General features: G+C 50.7%; 10 protein-coding genes across 10 annotated transcripts; 6 read left to right on the top strand and 4 right to left on the bottom strand.

Moving 5' to 3' along the window:
* Nucleotides 1–548: 548 nt before the first annotated feature.
* CCOS01_04855 (FAD binding domain-containing protein) lies at nt 549–2420 on the top strand (the record flags this gene model as incomplete). The annotated part of the gene is made up of 4 exons (XM_060453036.1): nt 549–587; nt 886–1333; nt 1386–1444; nt 1503–2420. The coding sequence occupies 4 exons, from the start codon at nt 549–551 to the stop codon at nt 2418–2420; spliced, it is 1464 nt and encodes a 487-aa protein (XP_060316994.1).
* A 547-nt stretch (nt 2421–2967) lies between these two features.
* On the bottom strand, nt 2968–4069 carry CCOS01_04854 (uncharacterized protein; the record flags this gene model as incomplete). The annotated part of the gene is made up of 2 exons (XM_060453035.1): nt 2968–3497; nt 3559–4069. The coding sequence occupies 2 exons, from the start codon at nt 4067–4069 to the stop codon at nt 2968–2970; spliced, it is 1041 nt and encodes a 346-aa protein (XP_060316993.1).
* A 929-nt stretch (nt 4070–4998) lies between these two features.
* On the bottom strand, nt 4999–6953 carry CCOS01_04853 (uncharacterized protein; the record flags this gene model as incomplete). The annotated part of the gene is made up of 4 exons (XM_060453034.1): nt 4999–5026; nt 5089–5256; nt 5366–6658; nt 6736–6953. The coding sequence occupies 4 exons, from the start codon at nt 6951–6953 to the stop codon at nt 4999–5001; spliced, it is 1707 nt and encodes a 568-aa protein (XP_060316992.1).
* A 1020-nt stretch (nt 6954–7973) lies between these two features.
* On the top strand, nt 7974–11667 carry CCOS01_04852 (uncharacterized protein; the record flags this gene model as incomplete). Its single annotated transcript, XM_060453033.1, has 10 exons — nt 7974–8124; nt 8210–8456; nt 8516–8696; nt 8768–9464; nt 9529–9891; nt 9946–10042; nt 10100–10383; nt 10443–10752; nt 10806–11070; nt 11122–11667. 10 exons carry the CDS (start codon nt 7974–7976, stop codon nt 11665–11667), a joined length of 3141 nt encoding a protein of 1046 aa, XP_060316991.1.
* Nucleotides 11668–12210: 543 nt separating this feature from the next.
* CCOS01_04851 (AmdA) lies at nt 12211–14844 on the top strand (the record flags this gene model as incomplete). The annotated part of the gene is made up of 3 exons (XM_060453032.1): nt 12211–12222; nt 12302–12312; nt 12447–14844. 3 exons carry the CDS (start codon nt 12211–12213, stop codon nt 14842–14844), a joined length of 2421 nt encoding a protein of 806 aa, XP_060316990.1.
* A 935-nt stretch (nt 14845–15779) lies between these two features.
* Nucleotides 15780–16841, top strand: CCOS01_04850 (uncharacterized protein; the record flags this gene model as incomplete). Its single annotated transcript, XM_060453031.1, has 1 exon — nt 15780–16841. One exon carries the CDS (start codon nt 15780–15782, stop codon nt 16839–16841), a length of 1062 nt encoding a protein of 353 aa, XP_060316989.1.
* Nucleotides 16842–18003: 1162 nt separating this feature from the next.
* Nucleotides 18004–19229, top strand: CCOS01_04849 (uncharacterized protein; the record flags this gene model as incomplete). Its single annotated transcript, XM_060453030.1, has 2 exons — nt 18004–18516; nt 18585–19229. The coding sequence occupies 2 exons, from the start codon at nt 18004–18006 to the stop codon at nt 19227–19229; spliced, it is 1158 nt and encodes a 385-aa protein (XP_060316988.1).
* Nucleotides 19230–19576: 347 nt separating this feature from the next.
* Nucleotides 19577–21218, bottom strand: CCOS01_04848 (FAD binding domain-containing protein; the record flags this gene model as incomplete). The annotated part of the gene is made up of 3 exons (XM_060453029.1): nt 19577–20078; nt 20132–21060; nt 21108–21218. 3 exons carry the CDS (start codon nt 21216–21218, stop codon nt 19577–19579), a joined length of 1542 nt encoding a protein of 513 aa, XP_060316987.1.
* Nucleotides 21219–22189: 971 nt separating this feature from the next.
* Nucleotides 22190–24545, top strand: CCOS01_04847 (uncharacterized protein; the record flags this gene model as incomplete). The annotated part of the gene is made up of 6 exons (XM_060453028.1): nt 22190–22225; nt 22290–22313; nt 22475–22982; nt 23076–23230; nt 23812–24056; nt 24116–24545. 6 exons carry the CDS (start codon nt 22190–22192, stop codon nt 24543–24545), a joined length of 1398 nt encoding a protein of 465 aa, XP_060316986.1.
* Nucleotides 24546–24625: 80 nt separating this feature from the next.
* CCOS01_04846 (amidase) lies at nt 24626–26362 on the bottom strand (the record flags this gene model as incomplete). The annotated part of the gene is made up of 1 exon (XM_060453027.1): nt 24626–26362. The coding sequence occupies one exon, from the start codon at nt 26360–26362 to the stop codon at nt 24626–24628; it is 1737 nt and encodes a 578-aa protein (XP_060316985.1).
* Nucleotides 26363–27863: the final 1501 nt, after the last annotated feature.

Here is a 27863-nt window from a genome sequence, read left to right as displayed (position 1 = left end):
CCAATATTCTCAGCAACGGAGGCGTATCTTGGGTCACTGATCAATAGCAGGTCCATGTTGAGATTACGCCTTACTCTCTTCCGGTGAAAAGGTCGGGTCAACTTGATACTGTTGGTTTGGCCCGGAGAAACTTCCTCTCTGGGTCCATGTTTGGTCAGGCAAATGTCCGTACATGCATAATGAGGATGTCCCCAAAGTCTGGATGGATTCAGTCCCCGCTGCGCCGCAGCATTTCTGCTCGGCGAATCTGTTGGTCCACGAGGATACGCAAGCGGTGGCCAATGAAAAGGAAAGGAAGCATCGCTTAATCTAACAACCAACAGTAAGAAACGGATTAGGCTTAGTCTATGTTTGCCTGCATTCGGAGTGAATCCGCGAAGGACTAGCTCAGCAGAGCTCGCCCAGCTGCTGTGCCGTTTCCGATATTTGAATTTTGGAAATGTAACAGAAAATACGACGCGTACAGCGATGCAAGATACGCTGTCCAATAGATTGCAGTGATTTACGAAAGGTCGTGGCTACTGACAAGTGCTGGAAACCGAAAGCGAATGACTCCGCTTGACAGCCCTTATTATGATCGAGCATCGGTGCCGATGAGTTTACCGAATGCTGATCGATGGATGTCTTAAGAAGACAGACATCGGCCACGTCGTTTGATTTGGGTTTTGCCAAGATCTCTTCCATCAACGAATGTGATGCCTTCAACGGTGTGGTACACCGCTGCAGCGGTTCTATTCTTTGTTCCAACATTTGCAGCATCCGCGTCTTTTGGACCTGCTAGCGGCATTCGGTCCAATGCTGCATCCCAACTCACAGGGGTCTGTCAGCTTCTAGATGTGGACGTCTTGGCCTTGAGACTAGGATGCTGACCGACTCATCTTGCAGTGCGATATCCTCATCCGCGCTGGGCTCTCTGGCCAAATTTTCTTTTCGAACGACACGGAGTACGCCGTCACCATTCAGTCTTACTACTCTGGCGATGTTCAAGACGTTCGACCTTCATGTATCCTCAAGCCCACGACTTCACAGCAGGTTTCGGACGCCATCAAGTCACTTAACAGCGAAGCCTTGGGCTGTTGGACGGTGGCCATACGTAGCGGTGGCCACTCACCATTCCCGTCGAATAATGCTGCCAATGGCGTTACCATCGATCTCGGTGGCATCAATTCCATTAGCTATATGGAGAATCCTGATTCGCCGGGACACGGTGTCGCAGCGCTCGGCCCCGGTGGGCGCTGGAGTGAAGTCTACTCTGCCCTCGAGGAACAAGGGGTGATGACAACGGGCGGACGCGAAGGTCATGTTGGTGTGGGAGGGTTCTTGCTTGGCGGAGGTAAGGCGAAATCTCAGCTGAATCACGAGGTAATTAACTGAAACATTGGTAGGCTTCTCATGGTATTCTGCGAAGTACGGCCTTTCCGCCGATAATGTTTTGAACTACGAGGTACAGATATTCCTGATGAGTGCGGTTCAAATCGTGTGCTAACAGCGTATTTGCGCAGGTGGTGCTCGCTAATGGTAGTCTCATTGAAGCGAACGCGACGGCGCATGCGGACCTCTTCAAGGCTCTGAAAGGTGGCATGAACAATCTTGGTGTCGTGACAAGGTTCGACCTGCGAACTTTCCCTGCAAATGACATTTACGGTGGTATCGTCGCATTCGCATATACAGACAAGGAACCCGTCGTGAAAAGCTTCATCACTATGGTCAGAGAGAATGAGGAAAATCCTGCCGAGAGCGGATTTGTTTCCTTGTCATGGGGTCCTGGGCGAGATCCTTCAGTCGCCTTCATTACCGCCAACGTTGATGGCGTCAGCAAATCGTCCTCCTTCGCCGGACTCGCGGACTTGGGGCCTCTTATTGACACCAGATCGGCGGTCCCGAACTCAGAATTCGTCAAGCAGCTCCAAGGCACACTCGGTTTGTACAATGTGTGGTTTACGCAGAGCTTCCACGCAACCATGGAGATGGGCAGGAAAGTTCTTGAAGTTTTCGAGGCTCTCATCGCGGACCTGGAGGGAAAACTCGACGAGAATGCCACGATAATATTTGTGATGACTCCCCTCTCAACCAACTATGCTAACAACGGGCCTAATATCCTCGGATTAAACGAAGAGCTGACAGAGCCATCCGTCGTGCTTCAAGTCGAGTGCTTGCTTCCAACCCCAAATGACGAGGCATTATTGACGGGAAAGTTTGAGGCAGTCATAGATGAGATTTCTGAGCATGCTGCAAGGACAGGACAAAGCACAATCTTCAAGTACATCAACTACGCACACCAGACACAGGACCCACTTCAGTCGTACGGAGGCGATAATCAGGACTTCTTGGAGAAGGTGGCTCAGACTTATGACCCCAACGGCTTCTTCCAACATCGGGTGTCAGGAGGGTTCAAAATTTCCAAAAGCACTAGAGCCTGACTGACAGATGAGGATTATCGAAAGATTTGCATGCATATACCCCGAACTCAGTGCCTCGCTCAAGTCATCTAATTTTAACACCTCATTCCCTCTCTAGATATCAGTAACACTCATGAACCATTCTTTCCGTGACACCTCTTCGCGATACCTTCACGTGCACAGCTGGGCGTAAGGTGCCTTGATTATATTCGAAGTCTTCTCTACAACAAAATCTTCCACCGTAAAAAGCAGTGAGTGCAAGTTTTAGAGACGTTCTTGAATCTTGTTGGCTCCAAGGCCCACCAATTCTGTGGAGCTGGATTTACGGCCACAGCGGACGCTAACTGATAGGTATGAGGATCTCTTACAGTCTGTGGCTGAATGTGCATTAGCAGGGCGGAAATTAACGTCTGACGTCGACATGATTCATTACGAGAACCGTTATTGTTGGAGGACTAATGTGCAGAATGGGCCTCAATTCTTCCCGAACTCGAAATCTTCTTTTGATTCAACCAGGATGAGCCAAGACGACTTGTGATTTTGTATCAAAACGAGTGCAGCACAAAATTCAAGCCATCTTGATGCAGACTTTGCCGATATGAGTGCCGCTGGTGAGATACTCAAAGGCAGCGATGATCTCGTCTCTACTGGATCCGAACTCCCTCTCGACAGGAACCTGCAATTGACGGGTGACAACGTAACGGGTGACTTCCTCCAAGTGCTGCCGCGATCCCACCATGATACCTCGCACAATCGCGCCTTTGGACAAGGCGAGTGCTGCGACGTCAGGCATCTTTTCCTGCGGGCATGACGCAAGGAATCCAATCACGGCGATGGACCCCCCGTACGCCACGGCATTGATGCTCTCGGCAATCGTACCAGCACCGCCATTCTCAAATACGTAGTCGGCGCCCTGGCCCTCTGTAATTCTTAAGACATCCTCCGACCACTTTGGGGTCTTCTTATAGTTGATCACATGGTCAGGGCCGTAGGTCTCCTTCACTTGTTGCAACTTCGAATCTGAGGAAGAAGTGATGATGGTGGTTGCTCCGGCTGCTTTGGCGAGGATGAGGCCGGTAATGGAAACACCACCAGTTCCTGGGTGGCAAGTCAGGTCTTTGATGTATTCTTCAGGGCAAGTGGGATTGAATATAAATACCAAGAAATAAGACAGTCTGGCCAGGCTTGAGAGCTATGTTGCCATAGAGAGAATTCCAAGCAGTTGTTCCAGTGCAGACCAGCGCCGATAGCTGGGAGTAGCTCAGCTTAGTCTCTTTAGGCACCTTGACTAATGCAGAGCTTGGAAGAACAATGTACTCCCGTAGGGCACCATCTACACGGCCCCCAAGACTGTGATTCCAGTCTTTCATGGCGCCATAAAGTGTGCTCAGATCAAAAGACGAGATCACTTTGTCGCCATGGGCGAAGTCGTCAACGTGGCTTCCCACTTCAACAACATCGCCAGAGAGATCGGAACCGGGGACCACGTTGTCCTTGACGGGAAACGGGTACTGTCCGGTCGCAACGGCGAAATCGCGGAAATTGAGAGCGACACTGCGAATGCGGACCAGAACTTCGTTCGAGGAGGGTTCTGAGATTGGCTCCGTCCCAACAACGAGGTCGTTGACGGATGTGCGCTGAGGAAGTCTGAAAATCTGCTGAGTTGCCATTTTGAAGGTGTAGTTGTGATGGTTTATCGTGGAGTTTGGTGAATGAGCAGGATGTCTGGACTCAAAGTGAATGAGGTTGTTGACCGAGAGCTAGCAAAGCTTATGAGAGCAGGCTAGCTGATCAATATTATATATAGAAAAGTCTTGTCCAAATCCACTCTCATGTTTGATGCAACGTCTTAAACTTGCTGATAAATATGTCTCGAGATGACGAACCGGCAGTCACTTGTCTCCAGTGGACACCGAGCCCTGAGAGGCGTTTCATTGAACCACCAGACCATAACATTACCTCAACTAAGCATCATGACTCAAAGAAGATCACAATACGATTCGACAGACTGATTTAATACGTCATTAAGAATTATTTTTTGGCTGGACTACTGTGTTCAGATGTTGGTATCTGGGTCTTGAGCGCGTGTAATTTCTTCTCCAACTTTGGGGTGAAAATCATCCACCCATCCTACCGGCATTATTGCATCCCCGGCCTTGGCGTCAGGCCGTAGGCTCTATATGTCAGACACGTTTGCTTCGAGATTGAATTGAAAGGCGAACATTAGCCGGACTCTCCTGGGTTTTATGTTGATCTACGTACCTGAGATCACAATGGTTCAACATATTAGTCTTCGTGTACCCGGTCTCGGATTAACCAAGCAAAGCATCTGCCCCCTCGACCAGGTGCACGAAGCTTCATTCAAAAGGCCCGTGATCTGTTCAACACATGTGCTGCCATGGTATTTTGTTTCCTAAGGTAAGATTAACGCGAGCAAACCTTTTCTCCATGGTTGAAGAAATCGAGTTATTGGAATCAACGGGCCATTATTCACAAAGAGGTAAATTTTCTATAAACAGTAGCGAAATTCTAAATTAAGTTATTAAGAGCTCGCTTCCTGATTCCTGAAATTGCAAAACACGCAAAATCTTTTCGTCTTCTAAGTGCAGCGTCCAGAGCCAGGTTGGCTGCATGGAAACATAAGTTAGTATGGAAGAATTCGTTTGAGGACTAGAACAGCAAAACTCACCAGCCAGTTCCGCAATGCGAAGAGCTCGTTCCACAAAACCCTGAAGAGCTACAGCATTGACCATCAAAAGGCCCACCAGCACATGTGAAACCTCCCTTGCCAGAGCCGCAAGTGCCATCAACAGACGGGATGTTGGCTGTGAGGCAGCCGCTCGATGAATCTTTTTGGCTATGATAGATACGACGTCAGCAATAAAGTCCAGCATTTCGCACCTTATTTGATGCAAAAAGAGAGAAAAGTCGAATACTAGACACGCAAAAACTGAACTGAAACGTACCATCCCTGGCCACAATGAGCGCCAGTGCTTCCACAATAGCCTCCACTTGAGCAGCAGTTTCCAAGACCAGATCCAGCGCATGTCTTGCCGTTTTTCGTGCCGCAAACTGCATCACTTGAGATTCCAGTGCAAAGGCCATAAGACAGTTGGCAGCCATTGCGACAATGGTCGGTGCTTTTTCCGCAGTAACCGTTGGAAGAGCAGCAGTCACCAAAGGTTGAACCTTTGCAAGTCTTGCCATTCTTCGAACCGCAATTTCCATCGGTTGAGATGCTTGAGGCGCCCTCGTTACAGGTTCCAAAGGATGGGTTGCAACCAGCATCGCAGTGATCGGAAGATTTACCACAGAACCCGCCAGACGAGCAACAATCTCCAAAGGCTGAACCCTTGCATGTTTTGCCGTTCTTACCGCAAGTTCCATCCGTGGAAATGCTTCCAGCAGCTGTGTTGCAGGTACCAAATGATGCGTTGCAACCGGCATCGCAGTGGTCAGATGACTTGCCACAGTAGCCACCGGAAGAGCAGCAATCGCCAAATGCAGAGCCCTTGCAGGTCTTCCCGTTCTTGCCACATTGACCGTCAGCAGAGATACCGCTAGCAGCCTCATTACAAGTGCCAAACGCAGCATTGCAACCAGCATCGCAATGAGCGGTAGATTTGCCGCAGAATCCAGTGGAAGAACAGCAATCCCCGAAGGAAGAACCCTTACAGGTCTTTCCGTTTGTCCCACAAGTACCATCAGTGGAAACGTTGTCTTCTGCGCCACATGTGCCAAACTGAGACTGGCAGCCCGCCTGGCAATGGTCTTTGGAAGTGCCACAGAAGCCGCCAGAGGAGCAGCAGTCGCCAAACTTGGACCCCTTGCATGTCTTGCCATTCTTCCCGCATGTTCCATCCGTAGAGATACTACCCGAGTCCGCGTTGGAACAGGTGCCAAAGGCCGCATTACAGCCAGCATCGCAGTGATCAGAGGATGTTCCACAGTAACCACCGGATGAGCAGCAGTCTCCAAATGTTGACCCTAAACACGTCTTGCCATTGGAGCCGCACTGGCCATCAGAGCTGATATTGGTCGTCGCACCACATGTGCCAAAGAGGTCTTGACAACCACTTCCACAGTGGCCCAAAGTGGTACCACAGTAGCCGCTCGAAGAGCAGCAGTCTCCGAAGGGGGAAGTCGTACAGTTATACTGATTTGCTCCGCCACATGAGCCGTCGGGAGAGATACTCCCGGGCCCGGATGGTGGGGCGGGAGCAGGTGCGGGTGCGTTGCAGTTACCGGCGGCTGGTTGACTGTGTCCGGTGTAAGTCGAGTGATCAGCTGCCACATGTGCCAGGACAGTAAATAAGGTATGAGACATAAGGCTTACCAACCATCTCCGCAGAATGCAGCAGAACGACCGCATTTACCATCCTTGGAACAGCAGGCGCCCCAGACAGGGCTACATACGAAACCAGTTGTACCTCCGCAGGTTCCATCTGGCGTGACTTCTCCAGTCTGCCATGGTGACAGTGTTGCGGTTGTAGCTGTGACGCTTTGAGACGTGACGAAGGCCGGCAAAAGCCAGCAGAATATAGCTGCCTTCATGTCGAGCACGGAATTGGGAAAAGACAAGGACTTTTCTTTCGTAACTAAGTAAGGTAGGTTCACGATGCAATTCGTGGTCTTGGAGAGCGAACAGGTTTACAGATTTTATATACACCATGTTCCCAAGCAGACATCTCCAGAGATTGAATATGAACAAATGCTCCTTGGATGGAAGTACGGACTACTTGGACTTGGCATTGCTCGGAAGGTTGTCCTCATTCAGCATTTCGCCCCATCGTAGGCAATAGTGCCACGGTCATACGCTAAGAGTCCGAGGGAACCACTTGATGATTTTGATGGCCCCTGGGATGACGGCCCATAATTTAGACCATAGTCTCTGAAGCGGTGGCTCATTCGCATATTACGTAAAGCATCAATGTTGGCGATTCAGCATCACACCCGCTTGTGAAGTGGAATTAGAGTCCCTGTTCCTGATGCCTAGCAAGGATGCTGATCCTGTGGCTCTCCACCGGATCTGGCTGGAAAGAGCCAAGCTTTGCGGTCCGGGCCAAGGAAAGAAATCTACATGCATCGGCATCCCGCACTTGCCTCAACTTGGTAGGTATCGGGCTGCCATGGGGCTCTCACAGCTCACATTTGAGGGATGGACGGCTTGGCTATAGTCAGACGGCCTCACAGTTTCTATCAGAGCCGTGGGGCCGCACCTTTTCCGTGTTCTAGTGCCTCGGCATGCATAGAAGGGATGACAGGATACGAACTGCTAACAATTGCGGTAATTACAGCGCCTGTACAAATGATGATTATGGAGTTATCAAGGGGATAAGAAGGAATACGATCGTTGCAGGGTAACATAGTTGATGACGGTTTTACCTAATGAACATGAAAATCTCGGTTAGATGATGGATGGGAAAAGTTTTTTTGAATCCAATGAATTGGGCGGACAGATGACATCTGGTTGCGCTGACAAGTAGTGTTATAAATACAGTGATACAGGTGAATCGCCCCAGAGTTCCAAAAGATGCATCGTCGAGCACTATCACAGTCGTTATATCTAGCGTCATGATGTCGAAGCTATCCAGCTTCGCCTCTTTGGCGTTTGTTCTCTATTCTTTTTGTTTCATCACACTCATTCATGCCGACGTCGCTCAATTCCCCCCCGGCCGCCGGCTTCATGCTCAAAACGGGTTCGTACGACGGTCCAATGTCATAGGTGAGTTCGACTTTGTCACTTGGATTTGATTGGATCATGGTTTGACTGGAGACATGCATAACTGATACTCGTCCCCAAAAATTAGCAAAAGCACCGGAATGGGCTAAGGAGATTTCCCAGAGCCCAGCTCATCAGAACCCATCCAAGGCCCCACCAGTCCCGACTAAAGATCTTGAACTTTCACAAGACTCTACGACGAGCCTCGAGCAATACTACGAAGACTCAAAAAATGCTTCCTTCATCGACAATACATCCAGACGGTCATTGAGCTCCCGCTCTCTCGAGAAACGCGGCCCCCTTTACTGCAAAGATGGTCCATGCGTCGATGGAAGGTTAGTCACTGTTTTCACAGCCTAGTGGCTATCTAAGTATGAAGCACTTAAGACGGAAGACTGATTCTAATTTTTTTAAGCTGCTGTGGTCCCGATAGCATATGCGGATATGGCCCCGACTTTTGCGGGAAAGGATGTCAGTCTCAGTGCGATGCAACTGCCATGTGCGGAGAATACAGTGAGAACGCCGATATGCCATGCGGCATGAATCTCTGCTGCTCGCAATCTGGCTGGTGTGGTGTGAGTACTTTTCCACGACCTGTATTGTACCCTCGTGCGCTTCCGAGAGACTGATAACTACTTTCCATCAGACCACCGAGGTCTTCTGCCACAACGCCGACCCAATCAACCTCAGTGCACCTTGCCAGGCCGGTTATGGCTCTTGTTCCATCGCTTCTACCCCATCATGCGCAAAAGGCGGCGGGAGCACAAATAGCCGCACGATCGGATACTACCAGTCATGGAACGTGAGGACCCGGAAATGCGATACCAAGACTCCCAAGCAGCTTGATACCAAGGGCTTCACCCATCTGTTCTACTCCTTTGCATTCATCGATCCAACTTCATTCGCCGTTGTTCCAGCCCACGACGACGACCCTGCTCAGATGCGGGAATTCACCGGCCTAGCCAAGGACGGTCTCAAGACTTGGATTGCTGTCGGCGGCTTCGACTTCAGTAACCCCGAGACAAAGACCCACCATACCTGGAGCGACATGGTAGCGACGAAGGCCAATCGTGCTGCTTTTATCTCTTCTGCCCGCGAGTACATGGACGAATATGGTTTCACTGGCATCGATCTCGACTGGGAGTATCCCGGTGAACCTAAGCGTGGTGGAAGAAAGCTTGAGGACACTCGCAACTTTGCTGTGCTTCTCCGTGAGATGCGTGCTGCTTATGGCGATAAGTACGGCATCAGTCTGACCCTTGCACCTGATTATTGGTACCTGAGATGGTTCGACGCCAAAGCGATGGAGCCTTTTGTCGACTTTTTCGGATTTATGGCCTATGGTAAGTGACTGAAAAAAAGTACCAAACCGGCGCCTAGAAATCGTAAAACTGACCATCTTACCAGACCTTCATGGATTCTGGGATGAAGACGTCAAGACTCTTGGCAAGGTTGTTCGCGGTCAAGCTGACATACGTGAAATCGGCAATAATACTGTTCCCCTATGGTTCGACGGGCTTGATCCCAAGAAGATCAACTTCGGTCTTGCCATGTATGGCCGTGGCTATACTGTCTCTGACAAGAGTTGCAATGGACTTCTCTGCTCTTTCTCAGGCCCGAGCAAAAAGGGAGAATGCACTGACTCTGATGGCGTCATGTCTCTTGGGGAGATCAAGAACCTCATCAAGAACAAGGGCCTCAAACCCAACTACTTGAGAGATTCTCTGATGAAGGAGCTTACTTGGGACGATCAGTGGATTGGCTATGATGGTAAGTCTACCTTGCGTGAACAGTTGATTCCTGATACTTACTCACTCTGATTAGATGAGGAGACCTTCAAAGATAAGAAGGCCTGGGCGGATGGGCAATGTTTTGGAGGCACTATGATTTGGAGCATTGACTTCCAAGGCTCAAGCACTTCGTAAGTCCTTTGAATGGCTCAACCGTAATAGCAAAAGCCGACTGATCAACAACGTAGGGCCGAGCCGGTTGAGCAAAATTCGCCTGGTGAAATCCCCAAATCGCTCCTCAACAAGAAGCTTCCAAACTGCAAGTCCGGCGAGTCTTATGACGCTATCAAGGATATGGGCACGTTTTGGTATAATTCTGGTGCTGAGCAGTGGGCAGACGAGTATATCAACTCTCAGCCGGATCATTCCAATTGGGCGCAGAACCTGTACCGCGAGCTATTCCCGAAGAAGGATCACACCAAGTTCTCTTGTCAGGAGCCTGGTGCTCCTTGCGATCATGATTTGACATGCGGTGAGAATCTCATAATAAGTTGTCTCTCTTCTGAGGCTTTCACTAACATGTGTTTTCAGACGACTTCAATGCGATCGACAAGGGTGGACTGTGGTATCTTTTCCAGTCCATGGCCGCATTCCACAGCTTCATGTCGCAGCTTTCTATCGAGTTCGATCAGTCTATTGGCATCACGTCCGACCAGATTGGCACCATGAGACAATTGCTTGGCATCAATAGTGGCGCACCAAAGGCACCTCTCGACCTAGCCTCTATTCTCGGTGCAGCTTTCAGTATCGGAAGTGCCCTTGCCACACCAGCTGCAGCCGTTGGGGGTCCTTTAGCAGGCATCAGTGGTGTCATGTACATGGTCTCGGCTACGGGAGATTCGTGAGTAAAGACTTTGGAAAAAGATTCGTAAAGACTACTAACAATTCTTACAGCGGCGGTTCTGATGATGCAGTGGAAGCGACGGACACGATCCGGGGACTACTTGCCATTGTCGCTAAGCAGGGCTTCGCTAACATCAAGGCAATTGTGGCCTCAACTTTCGGCAAGCAAGGTCACAAGCAGACTGACATTCCCGAACTTATGCGCGTCGGTGGTGTCAAAAACCCGGCGGTGTCCGTCTTCGGTTGGGGATCTTGGCTGAGGGACCATCCCCTCAATAATTTGGACGACGTGATAAGCAATATGAAGACCAACTTGGTGAGTGAATATTGCATGGCTCGCATGACTTTCATACTAATTGAACAACAGGACCAGGCGCTCATCTGGCAGATGGCCAGGCAATTTCGAGGAGCCTATGTCGTCGTCAGAGACGACCTTCCCGTCGACAAGTGCACGAACCCGAACAATGCTTGGGAGGCAAACAAGAACCGCTGCCTCGACATTCTTGCCTGGTACCCCAAGAAGGTCTCTCAAACCCTTGGCGGGAATAAGGACATGGAGGCTCTGTGGACCGACTGGAACATGGACAAACTCGGAACCCTCCGCAATGCCGTCGAATGCTGGGAGAATAACAATGGCCACATCGGCAAGACGGGCATCCGCGAGGGCAGCTGGGGAAGCAAAACGCCCCCACCCTGCTTCTTTGCTATGCCTGTACTCAAGGGTAACTACAGCGATGTCTCCAAGGGGTCAATATGGATGGCAGGCAATTTCCCCGGCCAGGAGGGCCAGGCTGGTCTGTTGTGGCCCAAGTCCAAGTGCGAAGATGGCAACAAGGAGCTGCACCGAAACCCGTTCAATACCAAGTCTGACTACAAGTGCGCCGAATTTGATCTCACCAAGGATCTCATGTAAACAGTCGCTAAACACAATTTCCATTTTCTTGTACATAGTTTTACGGTCTACGATGTTTTCAAAATTTACTTGAATACTCACAAATGAAATCACACTTTGATATATCGGATCTCCCCAGTATTCTACCCTCTTTCTTTCAAACTGGAATGCGTCTGATTCTTACTAGAGGATCAGTGAGTTTGTTTTGATGAATTCGCCATGTAAGGGATGTTGGTGACACAAGCGGCACTACCGGGATACCCACTTGGAAGAATAGGTCCGTGTTAGAGGGGTCAAAACTAATTTCTACCCCAACGATTTTTACCTCCAACTCCATCTGTCCCGAGCTCATCTGCAGTGGCTGACGGAGCGTAGTCAGACGTTGTGGTAGCCACAGATCTCGCATCTCGATAGACAGGCTGCATGCTAGTTACAAAGCCGTAAACGTTGGATTGTCTGCTTGAAGTTTCGTCATGTCTACGCCCCGCGGCAGACCTCGCCGCAACGTCCCACCTTGCAGGTTCTGTCAAAAACAGTTCAGGAGATTCGAGCACCTCGAACGTCATGAACGCACCCGTAAGCCGGACCCCAACCTCCCGCTGTACACAACATACCCTTACGTCCTGACATTGGGCTCCGTGAACTTCTATGCAAGGGTGGCCAGAGGTTCGCTAATGATAATGCCCAGACACCCGAGAACAACCCTTCCTGTGCGAATGTGGTCGGAGATTTTCTCGAAGGTACAGTCCCCAGTCACACCTCAGTTCCCAGAGGGGCTTTTTTTGCTCACAACTCGATAGGGATCTACTTTCAAGACATCAGCGAATATCTCATGCCGACGGAATCATTGCAAGCCCAGATGACCTGTCTGCTTCGTTAGGGGAAACGACAATCGCCGAAGGGCCATTGTCAACTGCGGCGACTGGTGCTGAGGTTCCCTCACCGCCGTCTTTGTCGGGAGCACTAACATTACCTCATCAACATGGATATGATGCCAGACCGCAGCTGTTGGGAAATGAAGCTGCTCTCTTCCAGCCCGTCAGCAGCCTAGCATTACATAATGCAGCCGCAGGTTTTTCCGACCTATGCTATCAAGACTCGCTGTCACAAGACCTCCTAGCAGGAATGGATGGCATTGATTTCGACTTCTTGTTGGACGACACTCAGTTGTCAAACTCTTTTCTACTCGCCAGCCCTGTCAATGCTGGCTCCCCAATCATGGCGATACCGCCGACGGATCAGGTCGAGGCTCCGTCCTCCATTCAGCCTGAGCATGGAAGGTCATTTGCTGCGCAAAGTACATGCATCACACCACAAGACCGTTCGCCTAGTAAAGAACAATTAGAAACAGAAGCAACTTCATCGTTGCCGAAGTTTGCGGCACGACTACCTTCAATGGAACCCGAGAGACCAGAACAGACACCGTTGCATATTAATCTAGCACATCAGGCTCAGAGGCCCCGACAGGTTCACTGTCTCCGGCCCTGGAAGATTGAGGCTGATGAATACAGCAAGATTCTCGACGAAGCCCAGCAGCTTCGTTCTGAGCTGCCCAGCTCTTTCAAGCTGCCATCACATCGTGCCCTCTCAAGATTTTTGGAAGGGTACTTTCGTGGCTTCGCCGTCCATCTGCCGTTCATTCACGGCGTTACATTTTCTGCCCCAGCTATCGGTCTTGAGCTTCTCCTGTCGCTCGCCGCAGTCGGTGCTCTCTATCGGTTCGAAACGGCCTCGGGCTATCAGATTTATGCTGCTGCTCGGCACCTGATCTCTTGGCATTTAAAGCAAAGGACTCAGCCTACACTAGACCGACTGACCCATGATGACCGCGTCACCATAGATGATGATCCAAGCGCCCCTGCGACACCGACAAGCGCTAGTCCACGCACGAGAGAGTCAGAGTTACATGCTCAAGACAAAACCATCCGGTTGCTGCAAGCTATGATAATACTCATGGCGATGGCATCATGGGGCGATCGAGAGTTGACAAGTGACGCCCTAAGCATGTCAAGTCAAGTCGCCATGCTCGCCCGCGAGATGAAGATTCACGAGTTGGAGAAACCCCCGCCAGTCAATCAGCAATGGGCCGAAGGTATCAAACTTGAGGAACGCCGCCGCACGCTATTTGCCGCCTTCGCCCTCTTAAACTTACAATCCGTTGCATTTGACGTGCCACCACTCCTCCTAAATCGAGAGGTCGCCATCAACCTACCTGGGTGCGCGTCAAGCTGGCAAGCGCCTAACGCGGAAGAGTGGTCAGCCCTGAGGGACACGTATATGCCGCCGAGACCTTTCCCAGAGAAGATGCATATGCTGTTAGCAGGACGGAGCATCCATACAGTGACAGCACTTTCTTCTTTCGGGAACTACGTGCTCATTAATGGACTGCTCCAACAGATTCTACTGACCCGCAACGCCTGTGAGCATCTTCCGATTGTTGGTGGTGATAGTTCGCTGGGTGGGGACTTCATCAACAAGATGGAGGCCGCGCTTCGTGCTTGGCAACAATCATGGGAAGCGACGTACGAATCAACGACGGACCCTTCGTCTCCCAAGGGACCGTTGGGTTTCAACTCCACTGCCCTCCTACGCTTGGCTTACATCCGCCTTAACGTTGGCCACAATCTTGACCAACGGCTTCTTGCCCGAGACGATGCACCAGGGATAGCCGCGGCATTATCTAGCCAAATCATTACTGCCGGTGATAGGTCACCGCATATGAACCAGGCCGTTCTACAATGTATATACGCCCTCAGTATTCCAGTAAGGGTTGGCGTTGCGTTTGTTGCGCGCACCCAGACCCTGAATTGGAGCATCCAACATGCTCTCGCTAACCTGGAGTGCGCCTTTTTGCTCACAAAGTGGTTGAAAATCTTGTCCGAGGTTGTTCAAGAGTCTGGCTCAGATTCCCTTCAGCCGGACGAGCGTAGATTGATCCAATTGGTCATCGGTCTTGTGCAAGAGACGGAACTTGGTGACCAGCTGGACAAGAACGAGCGTCTTGCTGTCCAAATCAACAGCTTGTCTAGTCTGACCTTGACGCTGTGGAGCAAGACATTTAACGGCTCCCATGTATTTGATGTTGTTCGGGTTATTGGTGACGGCTTATCGATCTTAGCCCATGCGTCAAAGAAAGGAGACGTTGTCCGAGCGGTGCCAGGTGCGCAAATTCGAGACGATTCCAGGCCAAGGAGTTGAAGAGGTAGCTGGTTCTAGCCGGTCAGAATACGTCGGTTTGGGCCGTGACCTTTGAGATATTGGAATTAAACATGTAGAGCTGAATCAAGCTTTGATAATGAGCCTCACGCCGAGAGAACGGCCAGGCTTCTGTGTCTATCATTGCAAAGGCTGGTTTTCTGACTGTCAGTTTCATGTTTTGAAGGAGAGAAGTATAACTCAATGCGGCATGACAGACTCGAAACCAGCAAGCTGACAAGTGGAAAAGAACGGTAGGTACAAGCTGATTTGATCTACATAGGTGGTACAGGGTACTGAAACGAGGAAACTCTGCATTTCAGAGAAGGCAGAAACAAGTGGGGGGAAGTTCGTGGCCGCGGCCTCCGCAGTAGATCACCGACCCAACAATGCAGCTTAGTGAGCCCGGTGGGAGCATTGTGGTTACGAGTCCAGGGGGCAACCGTGCAGCAGAATTGACTTCGCGGGAGCGGGTGTGTCAACCTTATTTCTTATTATATCATCTCTTGTCTGAGGATTGAGGTATCCAAATTCTCGAAACGTTCACCATGATTTCAACGCAACTTTGGCCCACATCAAAACACCCATAGCATCACGGCGGGAGCCGGCTGGCGGTCAAGGTGGTGTGGGTAAACGGGAACGGGCCTCTGTTGTCGATATCGACGCACTTTGCATCGCTTGTAGAAAATGGCAATCCTCTCAACTAACTATTATTCATTTGGTGTTCTTTTGTTCACCCACTTCTTACTGAGCGACTCTGGTTCTCGCGTGGTCTTTTCATAGCGACTGTTGCATTTCGCGCCTTGTTGTTTTATTCTCTAGCGTGTTCCCCGACTTTCTTTCTTTTCTACCTTTGTCAACCCGAGCGAGCCGGTATCGCAGGGACTCATCATCATTCTCGACCTCTAATAGGAAAAAAGAATCACTCTATCCCAAACATGAACGCCTCAGCCAACCTCCGCGCCTCAATGATTCGCGCATCGGTGCTGATCCCAGTACCCCCGGGCCCTTCACGATTCGATCCTGTTGCGGCCGCCCATTCTCGGGGAATCGAAGTCGGCGAAGGGGAAAGGCGTCGGGTTGTACAAACTCTAAACTACCTCGAGTATCGTGTACGATGCGACATGGATCGAGAGGCAGCTCTTCCATCTCCCGTAAAAGAGTATTCGATTGAAGATCCTGCCATCGAGGTTGAAGGCTCACAGCGATCCCAGCTGAAACGAATGTTTACAATATTTCCTTACAGAGATATGAACTGGATTGTCACGATGCTATTTGTGGTTGGCAGCGTATCTTTCGTTATCAATGCAGGATTCGGGCTCTTTCCTTCCCTCGAGCCAAGCCTCGCTTTCGATACTCTCCCAACCGTTGCTCTCCCTGCGACCATTACAATCGGAGCCACCATGTTCTTGACTGGAGGCATTCTCGGCATCTTCGCCGCTTTCAATGCCGACCGCGGCACCCTCGAGAAGAGCGGCACCAAGTCCATCGATGACAACATCCCGGCCATTTATCGACCCGCCCTTATTGGCTCTGAAGCATGGCTCTGGATCCCATCTGCAGCCGATTTCGTCGGTCTTCTACGGACTGTGCCTTTCCAGGCTGGTCTGGTGATGCTTTCCGGCGGTTTGATCCTCTCCGTAGCCGCAGTGGCTGGCCTCCCAGGAGTTCTCAACCCGATGGATCTTTTTCTCACCCAGGCTCTGGTCTTCATGCCACAAGTAATTGGAGGAGCCCTATTCTTCATTGCCAATATGACTCTCGTCATACATGTCCAGACAGACTGGTATAAACCAAGAATCCTCGCGGGCGAATGGCAAGGGGCGGCTTGGAATGCAGTGGCATCCGCCGGTTTCATTGTGACCGGTGTGTTGCTCTTGAACAATTACATCTTTGAGAGCTCAGTTGTTGGGTTTGTTGCAAGTACCGCCTTTTTGATAGGGAGTATCATTCAATGGTATCTGCTCATGGAGTTTCATCCAACTCGTTGGGCATCTTAAGGTCTTTATAGCTTTCCAGTTCGGAGTCGTTTCGTGACCACTAGAAACAGAGCTCGTCCTCTTCGAACTCATCCTTGAAATACACCTCTGGAAAGCTCAAAAAGCACAGTATAGCATTGCTTGTGAGAACAGCTTGTGGAGAGACCAGCGAGTAACATTCTAAGCAGAAACGGCTCCAGCTTCTGCTCCAGCCTTCTGGTTTAATGTAGATGTCTGACTGAAGGACCTTCGGAAATGAAGGTTACTAGTATCGTAAACGGAGGCATAGAAGCTGCAACAATTGAGGCCCTGCTTTTGAGCGGCAAGTGTTACTATGGCCTTCTCTAATAAGTGAGGAAGATCCATCATCGTCTGATGGCCCCTCAATGAATTATCCTGGACCTTTTTGGTGAGTATTGGGAATGGGTACAAGGGCACCAAGGCAATGCCGTAACTTGAATGACACCATCCGCTGCCGCACATCCACCGTTTTTGATACATCCGGTAAGATGGTACTCATAACAATTCCTATTTCTGGGTTCATCCCACCTTATAATATAGTTGTGGGGCAATGATTAATGGGCACTCGATGATCATTGTAGCCAGCAAGCCCGGTCCAGCCTGACTGGAGCTAAGGTGGTACGCACGAAAATCTAACTACACGGTCCGAGTATCACGAGCCACAAGCGGCGCCTCATCATTCGATGGTTTCATATTGAGCGCCGTGAAGAAGAAAGGGCGTCTAGACGGCCTGCTGGAGGACAGCCATTGGAAATTTCCACGTCATTGAGAAGTAGACTTGTAGGTCAAGTCCTTGATGTCGGGAAAATATCACTCTCTTCCAAGAATCAGGAACTGGTGTAAACTTGAAAAAGCTTACATTCGGCTACTCGACAAGGGGTTTCTGGCACAAGTTTAGTGCCCCAGTCCGAAGTTGAGCTTTAACTCGCCGCGCATTCGTATATCATCAACTATGCATCGTCTACCTTACAGAGGAACTAGTCGCCATCTGCTTGTAAACTTACGTGGCCCTGAGGCCCGTCAAATTACCTAAATACTGAACCGCGCCCCTTTTTCCTGGATTGACTTGATACTCGCATGCCACCAGTCGCTCACTCATTTCATTATACTCTTTCTTTCTCTTTTCTGCACTCGTTCAAGCAACGAACTAGACGCCTTTGAAATGGCTCTCTGCAGGCTAATTCTGGCAGCTGCTATGCTCAGCTCGACCTACGGAGCTGCAACCAGCAATATTACTCGGGTCCTCGACCTACCTTCTCGTTACCACAATAGGACTATCAGCGTTGAGCATCTCTCGGTGGTGGGAAACCTCGACGGTTACAAGATGATCACCCCGGCCGCCGAAAAGTCTACCGACTTTTGGTACTTTGATGTTGTTTCAAAGTTCTCTAACCAGACTTTGAATATTGTCTTCTTCAACTCAGGAAATTTTTCGCAGTACCCGCATCCTCTCGCTGTCCAGGTTTCGGGGGTGTACCCCAATGGTACAGACTTCTACTTCGAAGCTATGGCCGATGCTGGGGTTCATCTCACCAACGGGTCCCGAGGTATTGCTGGAGACTGGAGAGGCATTGGGAGCCTTAGTGGAACCTCGGTGGACAAGCCTGATGTTGAATACACGATCAACGTCGACTCCAAGGGCATGGGTATATATGGCAAGATCTCCTTCAAAGCCGTGAGTGACTCCCCAATCCTATTCCTCACTGTTGTGCAATTTCAAGAGACTGATATTGAAGATTACAGAATGCTCCCGCCCATTACCCTTGCGACTTGAATGGCGCAGTTGGCGTCTGCAAGAATCTCTTGCCGGGACTGTACTGGGCTAACGCGGTCTCCGATGCCGAGACCGTTGTCGATCTCGCCGTCAAGGACACTTTTATCGCTTTCGAAGACGGTATTGGTTACCACGAGAAAAACTGGGGCAATCAGTCCGTCATTGATGGTCCTCGTTACTGGGATTGGGGACACGCTTGCTTTGGTCCTTACTCTATCGTCTGGTACAACCTTCTCGACTATGATGGCAATGAGAGCAGACGTTCCTATGTTGCAAAGGATGGAGAGGTTCTCCTCGTCAGCTGCGACATGGTAAGCATGGAGGTTCGACAGAGGGGCGGAAAGGCAGCTTGGCCTCCTATCACTGCACTGCTTGAGACCGAAGGCCTATCTGTCAAGTACAACCTCACAAATGGCGACGTAATGGAGGTCGATGTCACTACCCAGTTCATCGTCAGAGATGAGAAGGGCGCCTACCAACGCGCTAACGGTCTTGTCAAAGGCAGTATCATTGGACAAAAACTTTTCGAGGGTCGCGGTCATTACGAAGAGTTCATCTTTGGCATCGTTAATGACTACACTCCGCAGGTAAAATACCAGCACGATGGCGTGTGAGGGACATTGAGCAGCCTATTGCATCATAAATTCTTCCCGACCAATCACACCGGCAACCCATCATTCCCAACGAGACGATTTCAGTAGCTTATGTCGTTTCACCCCGGCCGGAACGATTCAGTGGTCTCAAATTTGTATGTATAGTCTACATGTAAATAAGAAGTCCCAGTTCTGTAGGCTGTACCCCATAGAAACTTTTGTTCACCAAATTTTGAGAGATCATTAGGGCTTCGTTTCGTAGATGTCATGCCTTGGTTTCCAAGTTCAGTTCCACAGTCCTTCCTCTTCAGAGACCCTATCTACAAACGCGCCACTTCCTAACGTATGGTCGTTTTCGATTCATCCTCTTATCCAGATCTCCCAATCTTGAAGCCCCCAGGAACTCTTGTCTGAAACGCGCCACTCGGGTCGTATTTGGCAGCAACTTCCCGTATGAATTCAACATTTTGTGGGCCGTATCCTGCGATAGCATCCTGTCGAGGACTGGCATAGTTGAGGTAGGCCAGGTCCATGTCGCCCCCGACAGACTTCGCAAATCTCTGTATCTTGTCCGACATCGAAGTCAAACAAGCCTCCGCCACCGCAAAGTCTGCGTCGTTCGTCAACACATACACACCACCCGTCCACATGATGGCATTTGACTTCAATCTTTCAAGACCAAGCATATTACCGCCGCGTTGTTTTGCGATATTTCCATGGTCCATTCCGACAGGCTGTAGAAAGATCATGGTTCCGAAGGCTTCCGGGCCGATGGAACTCTGAAGGGACTTGACGAAGTCTTCGTGGAGCTTGGTGGAGTATTGAAGAATCTCTGGATCATTTTGGAACAACAGAGTCGCCGCAGCACTCCTAAGAGATAAAGATCAGTCTGACCGAAGGGTTCAGATATCAGCCAGACTTACAATTGTCCGCCTTGGACTTTCGACCCTGCGGCAGTCTTGGCCACAGACTGCTTTACAGAAACATTGCGAATAGACGGAATGTCCCGGACATTGTCAAACGCCGTTTCGACACCATTGTGCCCAGCAGTGTTGACATAGATGGCCGTGATCGTGATGTCAGGACCTGCCGTGCCGTTGTACTGGAGGAAAGTGACCAGTGCGTTATCAGCAAGCGACATGTCATGATCAGCAAACTTGATCAGCGTATCGGAGACCACGTCAGAAGCGGTTGCGGGCAGTATTCGGACCTCGTAGTGGATATCACGAGCAGGAAGGGCTTCCAGGTCAAACCTTGTGACGATGCCAAAGTTGGAGCCGCCACCCTTGAGCGCCTTCCATAAATCAGAGTTGCTGGTCTTGTTCGCATTGACGACGCTTCCGTTGGTGAGCACGACCTCGTAGTTGAGGACAGAGTCACAGGCGAATCCATACTTGGGCGAGAAATAGGATGTGCCGCCGCCGAGAAGGAAGCCTCCCACTCCAACGTCACCATCGCGGCCACCGACCACGACAACGCCTTGATCGCCCAGACTAGCGTAAACATTCTCCCATCGCCCTCCCGAACCGAGCGTCGCGGTATTCGTTTCGGCATCATAACGGGAGTAATTGAGCATGCTCAAATCGATAGTGACTCCATTCTGAATGTTGTTGTTCAACTGAAAGCCATGCCCCCCACTCCGGACTGCAATGTGCCAGTCTCCAGCGCCATTGCCAGCTTTTAGGAGTGTAGTCAAAGTGAGGGAAACTTCTTCAGTACTCTCGGGTAGCACAATACACCATGGATGAAGCTGGGCATTCCGAGCCCACCAGGTTTGCACCTGTTTCTCGTACCCTGAATCGGTTGGCGATAAAACCCTATCACCTAAGCCGGCGGCGAGGAGCGCGTCACACTACAAGTATTAGTGAGATTACCAACAGTGACTTGGAGGGTGCTTACAGGCGGAGTGCCCCCAACAAAAGTTTCCGTCATGCTTATGTTAGCTGCTAAAGCCTCCAAGAGAGCCAACGACCCGATAAGGTAACAATGTTTCCAGAGATTGTAAATCATGGCAGATATGGTATGAGAACAATTAAAGATTATTGTTGAAGAGATGTGAATGTAGTCAATGGTACCTAGTTTTTGCTGTCAAGCTCGGCGGTTTATGATCATATTATGGAGACTGCTCGCCTTCTTAAATATAACTGTCCCCCAAGGCACTTTCGCTGTCTTTGATGAACGCATGTTGAGCTGAGATCGCTACAATCCCGGGCCCTCGGGCCCTGTGAAGGTGAGAAGGCCCCGAAACAGCATGTTGGTCGTCGGAGTGAGATTAGAGCCTGATTAATGGAGTGGCCCGAACTAGTAACTATCATTAATACAAGAAGTCAGCGGTGTCTGCCGGCCGTTGCCGAAAGACAACCATGCCCATTTGAGGGCTATAGCCACACGTTTTGATGCGCAATTGTGTGGCAGTGGCACATCCTGACCCAAATGGGAGCTTGAATCTTCCGGGGCCTCGGGCCCGGGGATGGTTGGAATTCAGGGCTACTACGCCTAGCGCTGACAGAGTGTGCGAATAGGACGCAGCGACAATGATAGCTGCCTAATGTCAGGAAGCTTTGCGTCGCCAGCCTGCCGAGCACAGGGTAAGACTCTTTGGATATGGGCTGTCTGCAAAGAGCTCGAGTCTGGAAGTACCTACACAAGAGATGTCCGGAATGGAGACCGAAGAGGATGAGAGTCTTGGTCGATAGGATTCTGCAAGCATCCCAGTACGATATCTTACCACCTACTGCGTGCACCTTTCTCAAAGATTAGTCACTGACTGCCTAACTGGCGCCTCCTAATTATGCCACCCCGCCATGCCCGCCAAGTACTCATGGCCTTTGAGACCAGGGAAGAACAAAAGAAGAAAAGTCGCTACTTGTAGCACCTTCCCATTTATCGAGTCTAATTGACTTTCGATTTTCTTTCTCAGTCTATTTCCCTGTCGACCGTGGAAGAGTCTGCCCTCACGTAGAAATTGTTGACTGCCTCGAATGGAGGCTTCCGGAGTCAGCAGCAAAAGGCCTGCGGTGAGTTCGCGTCACTCAAGACAATGACCGTTACCCATAGACATACTAAACACGCCATGGCCAGTGTGATAATTGTAAAGACAGAAAGGTAAGAACTCAGTCCCCAATGTCATCACAGCATGAAAACATCGCACAATGGGTTTTGACGAGAACGGATAGACGAAATGCGACCGCGAAACGCCATGCTCAAGTTGTGTGGCCTCAAAACTCATATGTCGCCTGACGCATCGCTCATCCGAGAGACGACAGCGCGTCCTCATCTCGCCCCGCTATGATGAGGCCATTGAAAGTGTTGACCGCTCGCTGAAGGAAGTGTCGCAGGCGGTGCAGCAGCTACTCGAAATCAACAAGTTAAAGTCGAACTCATCACCACTCGTCTCCCCAACATCCTTCATCGGCAATCACTCCCCCAACATTCCAGACCTTTCTGAGGGATACAGAGGCGAATCTTCATTTAAAGCGCATGTTCACCGGGTCACGGATGCACTCAAGGATGCAGCTGCAGACCTAGAGTCGACCTTGGGCGACGATTCGGCGCTCTCTGCGACCGTGCAAAGGATCAACCAGGCTACGGGCAGTGAAGAGAGTAGTCCCGCTCACATCAGCAACTCTCCATTGACCGCGCAAGCCCAGCATCCCGAGTTGGAGGGCAGAAGCCTTCCGTCGACTGAGCGCGTTCTGAAGCTCGTTCGACTGTGTCAGACTGAAAAGCAGCGGTTTTTCATCGACGTCCCCGTGATTGACGAACAAGAGTTTGGTGAGTATTGCCAAAAAGTTTGCTTTGCTATCACCGACTTTTCTACTGTGGATTGGATCATTGTCAACGCCGGTTTGTTTTTCTTGCTCCAAGGACTCAAACGCCATCATTATCCCCTGATCGACATCAACGAGTCAGACATCGAGGCGTACTCTCAACTCCTCAAAGCCAACCTTGAAGCTGCGATACAGTCTTTGAGACTTTGCAGCGACCCTTCTACACAAGCATGCCAAGCTCTAGCAGTCCTGGTAAGTCTCAAGTGATTGCCGCCGAAGCTCAATTCCCAGTACTGACGAAAAAGTACACGTTTTGTAACAAAGTAGGCCAAAGTACACTTGCATGGCAGCTCATATCGGCCGCGTCGAGGATGTGCATCGACCTCGGTTGGCATAGACTACCTAGCAATGAGCCAGAGTTCTCAAAAAGGCGACAAGTGTTTTGGCATGTTTATGTCCACGACAAAAGCATGGCTTTTACAATGGGCAGGACACCGTCGATTCATCCCTATGATGTCTCCACTGAGCGGCCGTCCATTCCCAAAGACTGCGTTCCGGGTGTGCCAGTACAGTAAAGCATCCCTTCTTGCCTTTCCCCGGAACTGGTATGCTGACGGCACCTTCAGTCTTTATTCTGGATTCGTCGAGTACGCGTTTATTGTTGGCGATATGCACGTTGAGCTATTTTCTGCTTCAGCGCTTCGACAGCCACTAGAGACACGAAGCCAGAATGCCAAGTCGGTGATTTCCAAATTGCTTGAAGTCAACACGCGTAACAAACAGGTGGGTTTGGGTGATCATGCTGTTTGAAAGGACTTTTCTGAATTCCGCAGTCTATCGGACATAACCCTCCCGACGACGATCTCTATAAGGCGCTTGCCGTGCTGCTCGACTTCATGATGTACGGTCTTGTCACGATAGCTTATCGTGTCATCCCATGCGATGAAGCAAGCGATAGTCCACTGAAATGCAGCAACGAATGCACGGAGGCTGCTCGAAGTGCCCTTCGTACAATTGTGAGGGCATTCGAATCCTGGGGCCATCTCAGAATCACTGGATGGACAATGCTCCTCAACATGTATGCTCACACATGACGCTGCTGTGATTCTTGATGCATATTTAATAACATTTCATTAGGATGTTCTCTCTAGTACCCTTTGCCAGCTTTGTAGTGCTCGCGGGACACACCGTGGCAACGGCGTCCGAAGAGGACCTAACACTCCTCTGCAGCGCAGTCTCTGCCATTGAACCCACATCAATCAGCTCGCCTTCAGCCAAGAAGCTGTACGATGTGTGTAAGACGTTCTATGAGCTCGCTAGCTTTGCTGCCAAGCGAAGATCCTTGATAAGCAAGAGGCCACCGCATACAGAGCAGGTGTATGGACAACGGGAACTTGGGGATATTCCTTCTCTACCGGAGGTCAATTTCGCAGTACCTCCGTACGATCACATCATGGCTCCTCAAGACTGGGACGCCGTGATGAATGAGTTTGATCTGGGCACTGGAGCCAGCGCTATGGCTTCCTTTGTAGAACCTTACATACCTTTTGATGGTAGATTGCCCTGAAGTATCATGCAACACGTATTAGACCAATTTGCAATTCGAACCAAGGCTGGTTGATCTGTTTACTACGAAAGCAATTCAACTCAGAGCTTTGCGTTCACACTTGTGCCCTTGCAAGCTGCATCTACGCTAGCCATGACCTGAACCAGTCGATCATCCCGCAACCTTGGTACAACGACCTGAACACTCAGCGGCGTCCCTAGGTAGATCTTTCGGTCAATCTTCTTCTCGTCCCATAGCTCTCTGTTCCTCTCGTCCCAGCTACTCAGGATCTTTCCACCTTGTGGCCGACCAAGCTGCAGATCACTCTCCCTCACGTCTCGCACTGGTACTGTTCCTGCAGGATAGTCAAGCATCACCCAACTGCTAGTCAAACCGACAGCATTGTATGCTTCGATGGGCGGCACAGGGTGCGGCGCAACCGGACATATCACAGCATCCAGCTTCTCTCGCCTGCGACCGTGTTCATCGTTCTCGACCCACATCTTGAGCATCTCCCGCTCCAACGTTGCTCGTTGTGCCTGAAGCTGAGCAACTTGCGTAAGTGGCAGCGGCTTCCCCTTCTTGAATCGTGCTGCTGTCCAAGGTACTAGGGGCTCGCCTGTTGCTTCAATCATCTCGGCCATGGTGACGGAGCCGTCGACGCCCATGAGCTTGTTCATGACTGACTGTGCCTTGGTGAGTGCCGCGGGGCATGACAGCTCAACAACCTTCACGCCGCGTGTGTGCGAAAGAGCTGAAGAGACCTCGTCCAGCATATGATCAAGAGGTGGATGAATGCTGCAATTTCCATCCGTGCGAAGAACGCCGATAACCAACTCCCCGTTCTTGCCGCAGCCCGAGATCGACGACACTCTCAAGCTGGAGGGCCATGATGCGGGCATGCAATCCTCGCCCCATAAAGCTGCCCGAGGGACGATCTCACGCAGGAGAGCATCTATGTCCTCAACACTACGGCCAATAGGGCCTGCAACAGCTTGCACGGAAGTGCGGCTCATACCGTCAATGCCAGTAAGAACTTGTCCGCCGTACGGAACGCGGCCATTGGAGGGCTTGAAGCCATAGACACCGTTACACATAGCAGGCACGCGGATGCTGCCACCAATATCGGTTCCGATTCCAATCATGGAACCCTTCATGGCCACGAGGACGCCCTCGCCGCCAGAGGATCCGCCAGCGGTGCACAGTCGGTTGATAGGATTCATGGTCCGGCCAAAAACGTTGTTGACGGAATCCAGACTTCCGAGAGTTTGCGGGATGTTGGTCTTGGCGATGATGACGCACCCCAAAGAGAGCAGGAGATCAACCAGCGGCGCATTGGAGGCTGCGGGCTTGTGGCACAGATATGCCAGCCCCATTGAGGTGTCGACGCCTGCGACGCTGAATGTGTCTTTTACGGAGATGGGGAGGCCGTGGAGGGAGCCGAGGGGGGCGCCGTGTTCGCGGAGGTAGTCATCGAGAAACTGAGCCCGGTTCAAGGCGGTCTCGAATAATGGTTCCGTCAAACAGTTTGTGAGTTGCTGCGCTATGGCACTTCGGTGGCAGAAGGCCTCGGTCACTTGTCTAGCTGAGAGTTTGCGCGTCCCTATGGCCTTGAGCAGAGTTGGAATCGTGTAAGTTTCGGTAATTGAGATTTCTGATTGAGACAAGAATTGGCGCGGCATGTCAAGAACTCTCTGTGGCCCGTCACCTGGTTGAGGGGGGTCATTCGGGATGGCCTTGATTGGGATGTGCCATTTTGATGAGATGCGCGCTGCTCTCTCAGCCTGTTTACGTCGTGCAATGGCCTTCCACGGGGCTTCTCGAGATTGAGAAGACATGCTTATGCAAGCTACGGGTTGAACACCTGGAATTTGGCTCTGATTGACAACTTGCAGGCAGTCGACGGTTAGGTTGTGTGTTGTTAGATTTACTATCTCAGCATGCCCAACAGTAGGCGGGGCTGATAGTATACTGTCATCAGGACCTCGGCACTCCATCGACGCACAGAGGATGTTTCCCGCCGGCACTGGAGTGAACCACCAAGCTTCTGTGTTGTGTTACGTATGAGTAGAGACAACGCGGGGAATGCCTAACAATTACCCCAACTACAAGATCTCTGTGCTAAGTACACTAACTATCCTGTCGGCGTTCACGGACCGCCCGGCCCTTGCGGGGTAATTTCCATTTATACTGACCATGGCCCGAGGAAACGGAAACCCGCGTTGCCCCGAGCTTGCGGCCCTCACGGTACGGAACGAATCTAACACGGCATCGAGATCCTGCAGGGCATGGATGTCGGTTTCAAGCAAACTGTGCAAACAGTGCGTCCATTAGCCCGGTCCAGGTTGGTTTCCGGGAATCTTGCGCAAGCAAACGATCTTGAAGTCCTCGGGGCATAATCCTAGAGGCTTCTACATGCTGTTCGTGCTATCGGGGACCAGATCCGCAGTCTTCGAAGGATACGTTCAGGGAGAAAATTGATAGAATCTTGTCCAGAGTGTCAAGTTCACGCCGTCATCCGGTCCGACACTGGCGAGGACACAGATCGTCCTGCTTGGTGTTCAATGGCCGATGAGTTCCCTACCCAAGGTCTACCCGAGATACCTTTGTATCATCAACTCAATGAGCCTTGGAATACTGCAGAAAAAGATTGCCTTTCTGAGGGTTCCGAACTTTTCCCACATTGTTTCTATTGTTCTATCTCTTAGCTAGGCCAAGTCTGTTCGTGGACGGGCGGGGCCCTGGAGTAGTTTGGGCACAAGTCCAAACTGTGCGGAGAGGGAATAATTCCAATCCGCCAACATCAGACCGCTAGCCTTTAAACTAATTACTCCCTTGCGAGCTCTGTGAATGCCCATCCTCTTCAACAATACCCCCACAACGGTCCTGGTCGCAACATGTTGTACAAGTGACCTGTGTTCGATCCAATAACCTGGGATTGTCCTACTACCTTATCTTACCTACTAAGTTGACGAATCTGTGATGGATACCGCATACACAAAGGCAAACAGCAAGGTTGGCAACATGGCTGCAAAGTCCCAAATCGTCACATCAAGCCACCCGTCCAGAAGGAATTATGTGTAACCCTCCTGTCTGCTCGAAGATATCTGTCAAATATAGAGGGTGCCGCGGGAGTGGCGCCTGCTAATACCTATTGTCACCTGTGGACCGTGGCGGGCTGAATCCAGCCAAGTGACTGCCTGCATGAGAGTGTCACAGTGCATCCATCCCGTGGGAGCATGGATTCTTCCTCACCTGCGGCGAAGCCAACCTGCTGGTCCAATCAAACCCATCGCATCCTGAACGACCATGTTGCCGCTTCCAACGACATTGAGCAAA

The sequence above is a fragment of the Colletotrichum costaricense genome (assembly GCF_030867565.1).
Source record: "Colletotrichum costaricense strain IMI 309622 chromosome Unknown Scaffold_4.1, whole genome shotgun sequence".
Lineage (NCBI taxonomy): Eukaryota > Fungi > Ascomycota > Sordariomycetes > Glomerellales > Glomerellaceae > Colletotrichum > Colletotrichum costaricense.
The sequence above is the reverse complement of the archived record's forward strand: the minus strand, read 5'-3'. Positions and strand labels throughout refer to the sequence as shown.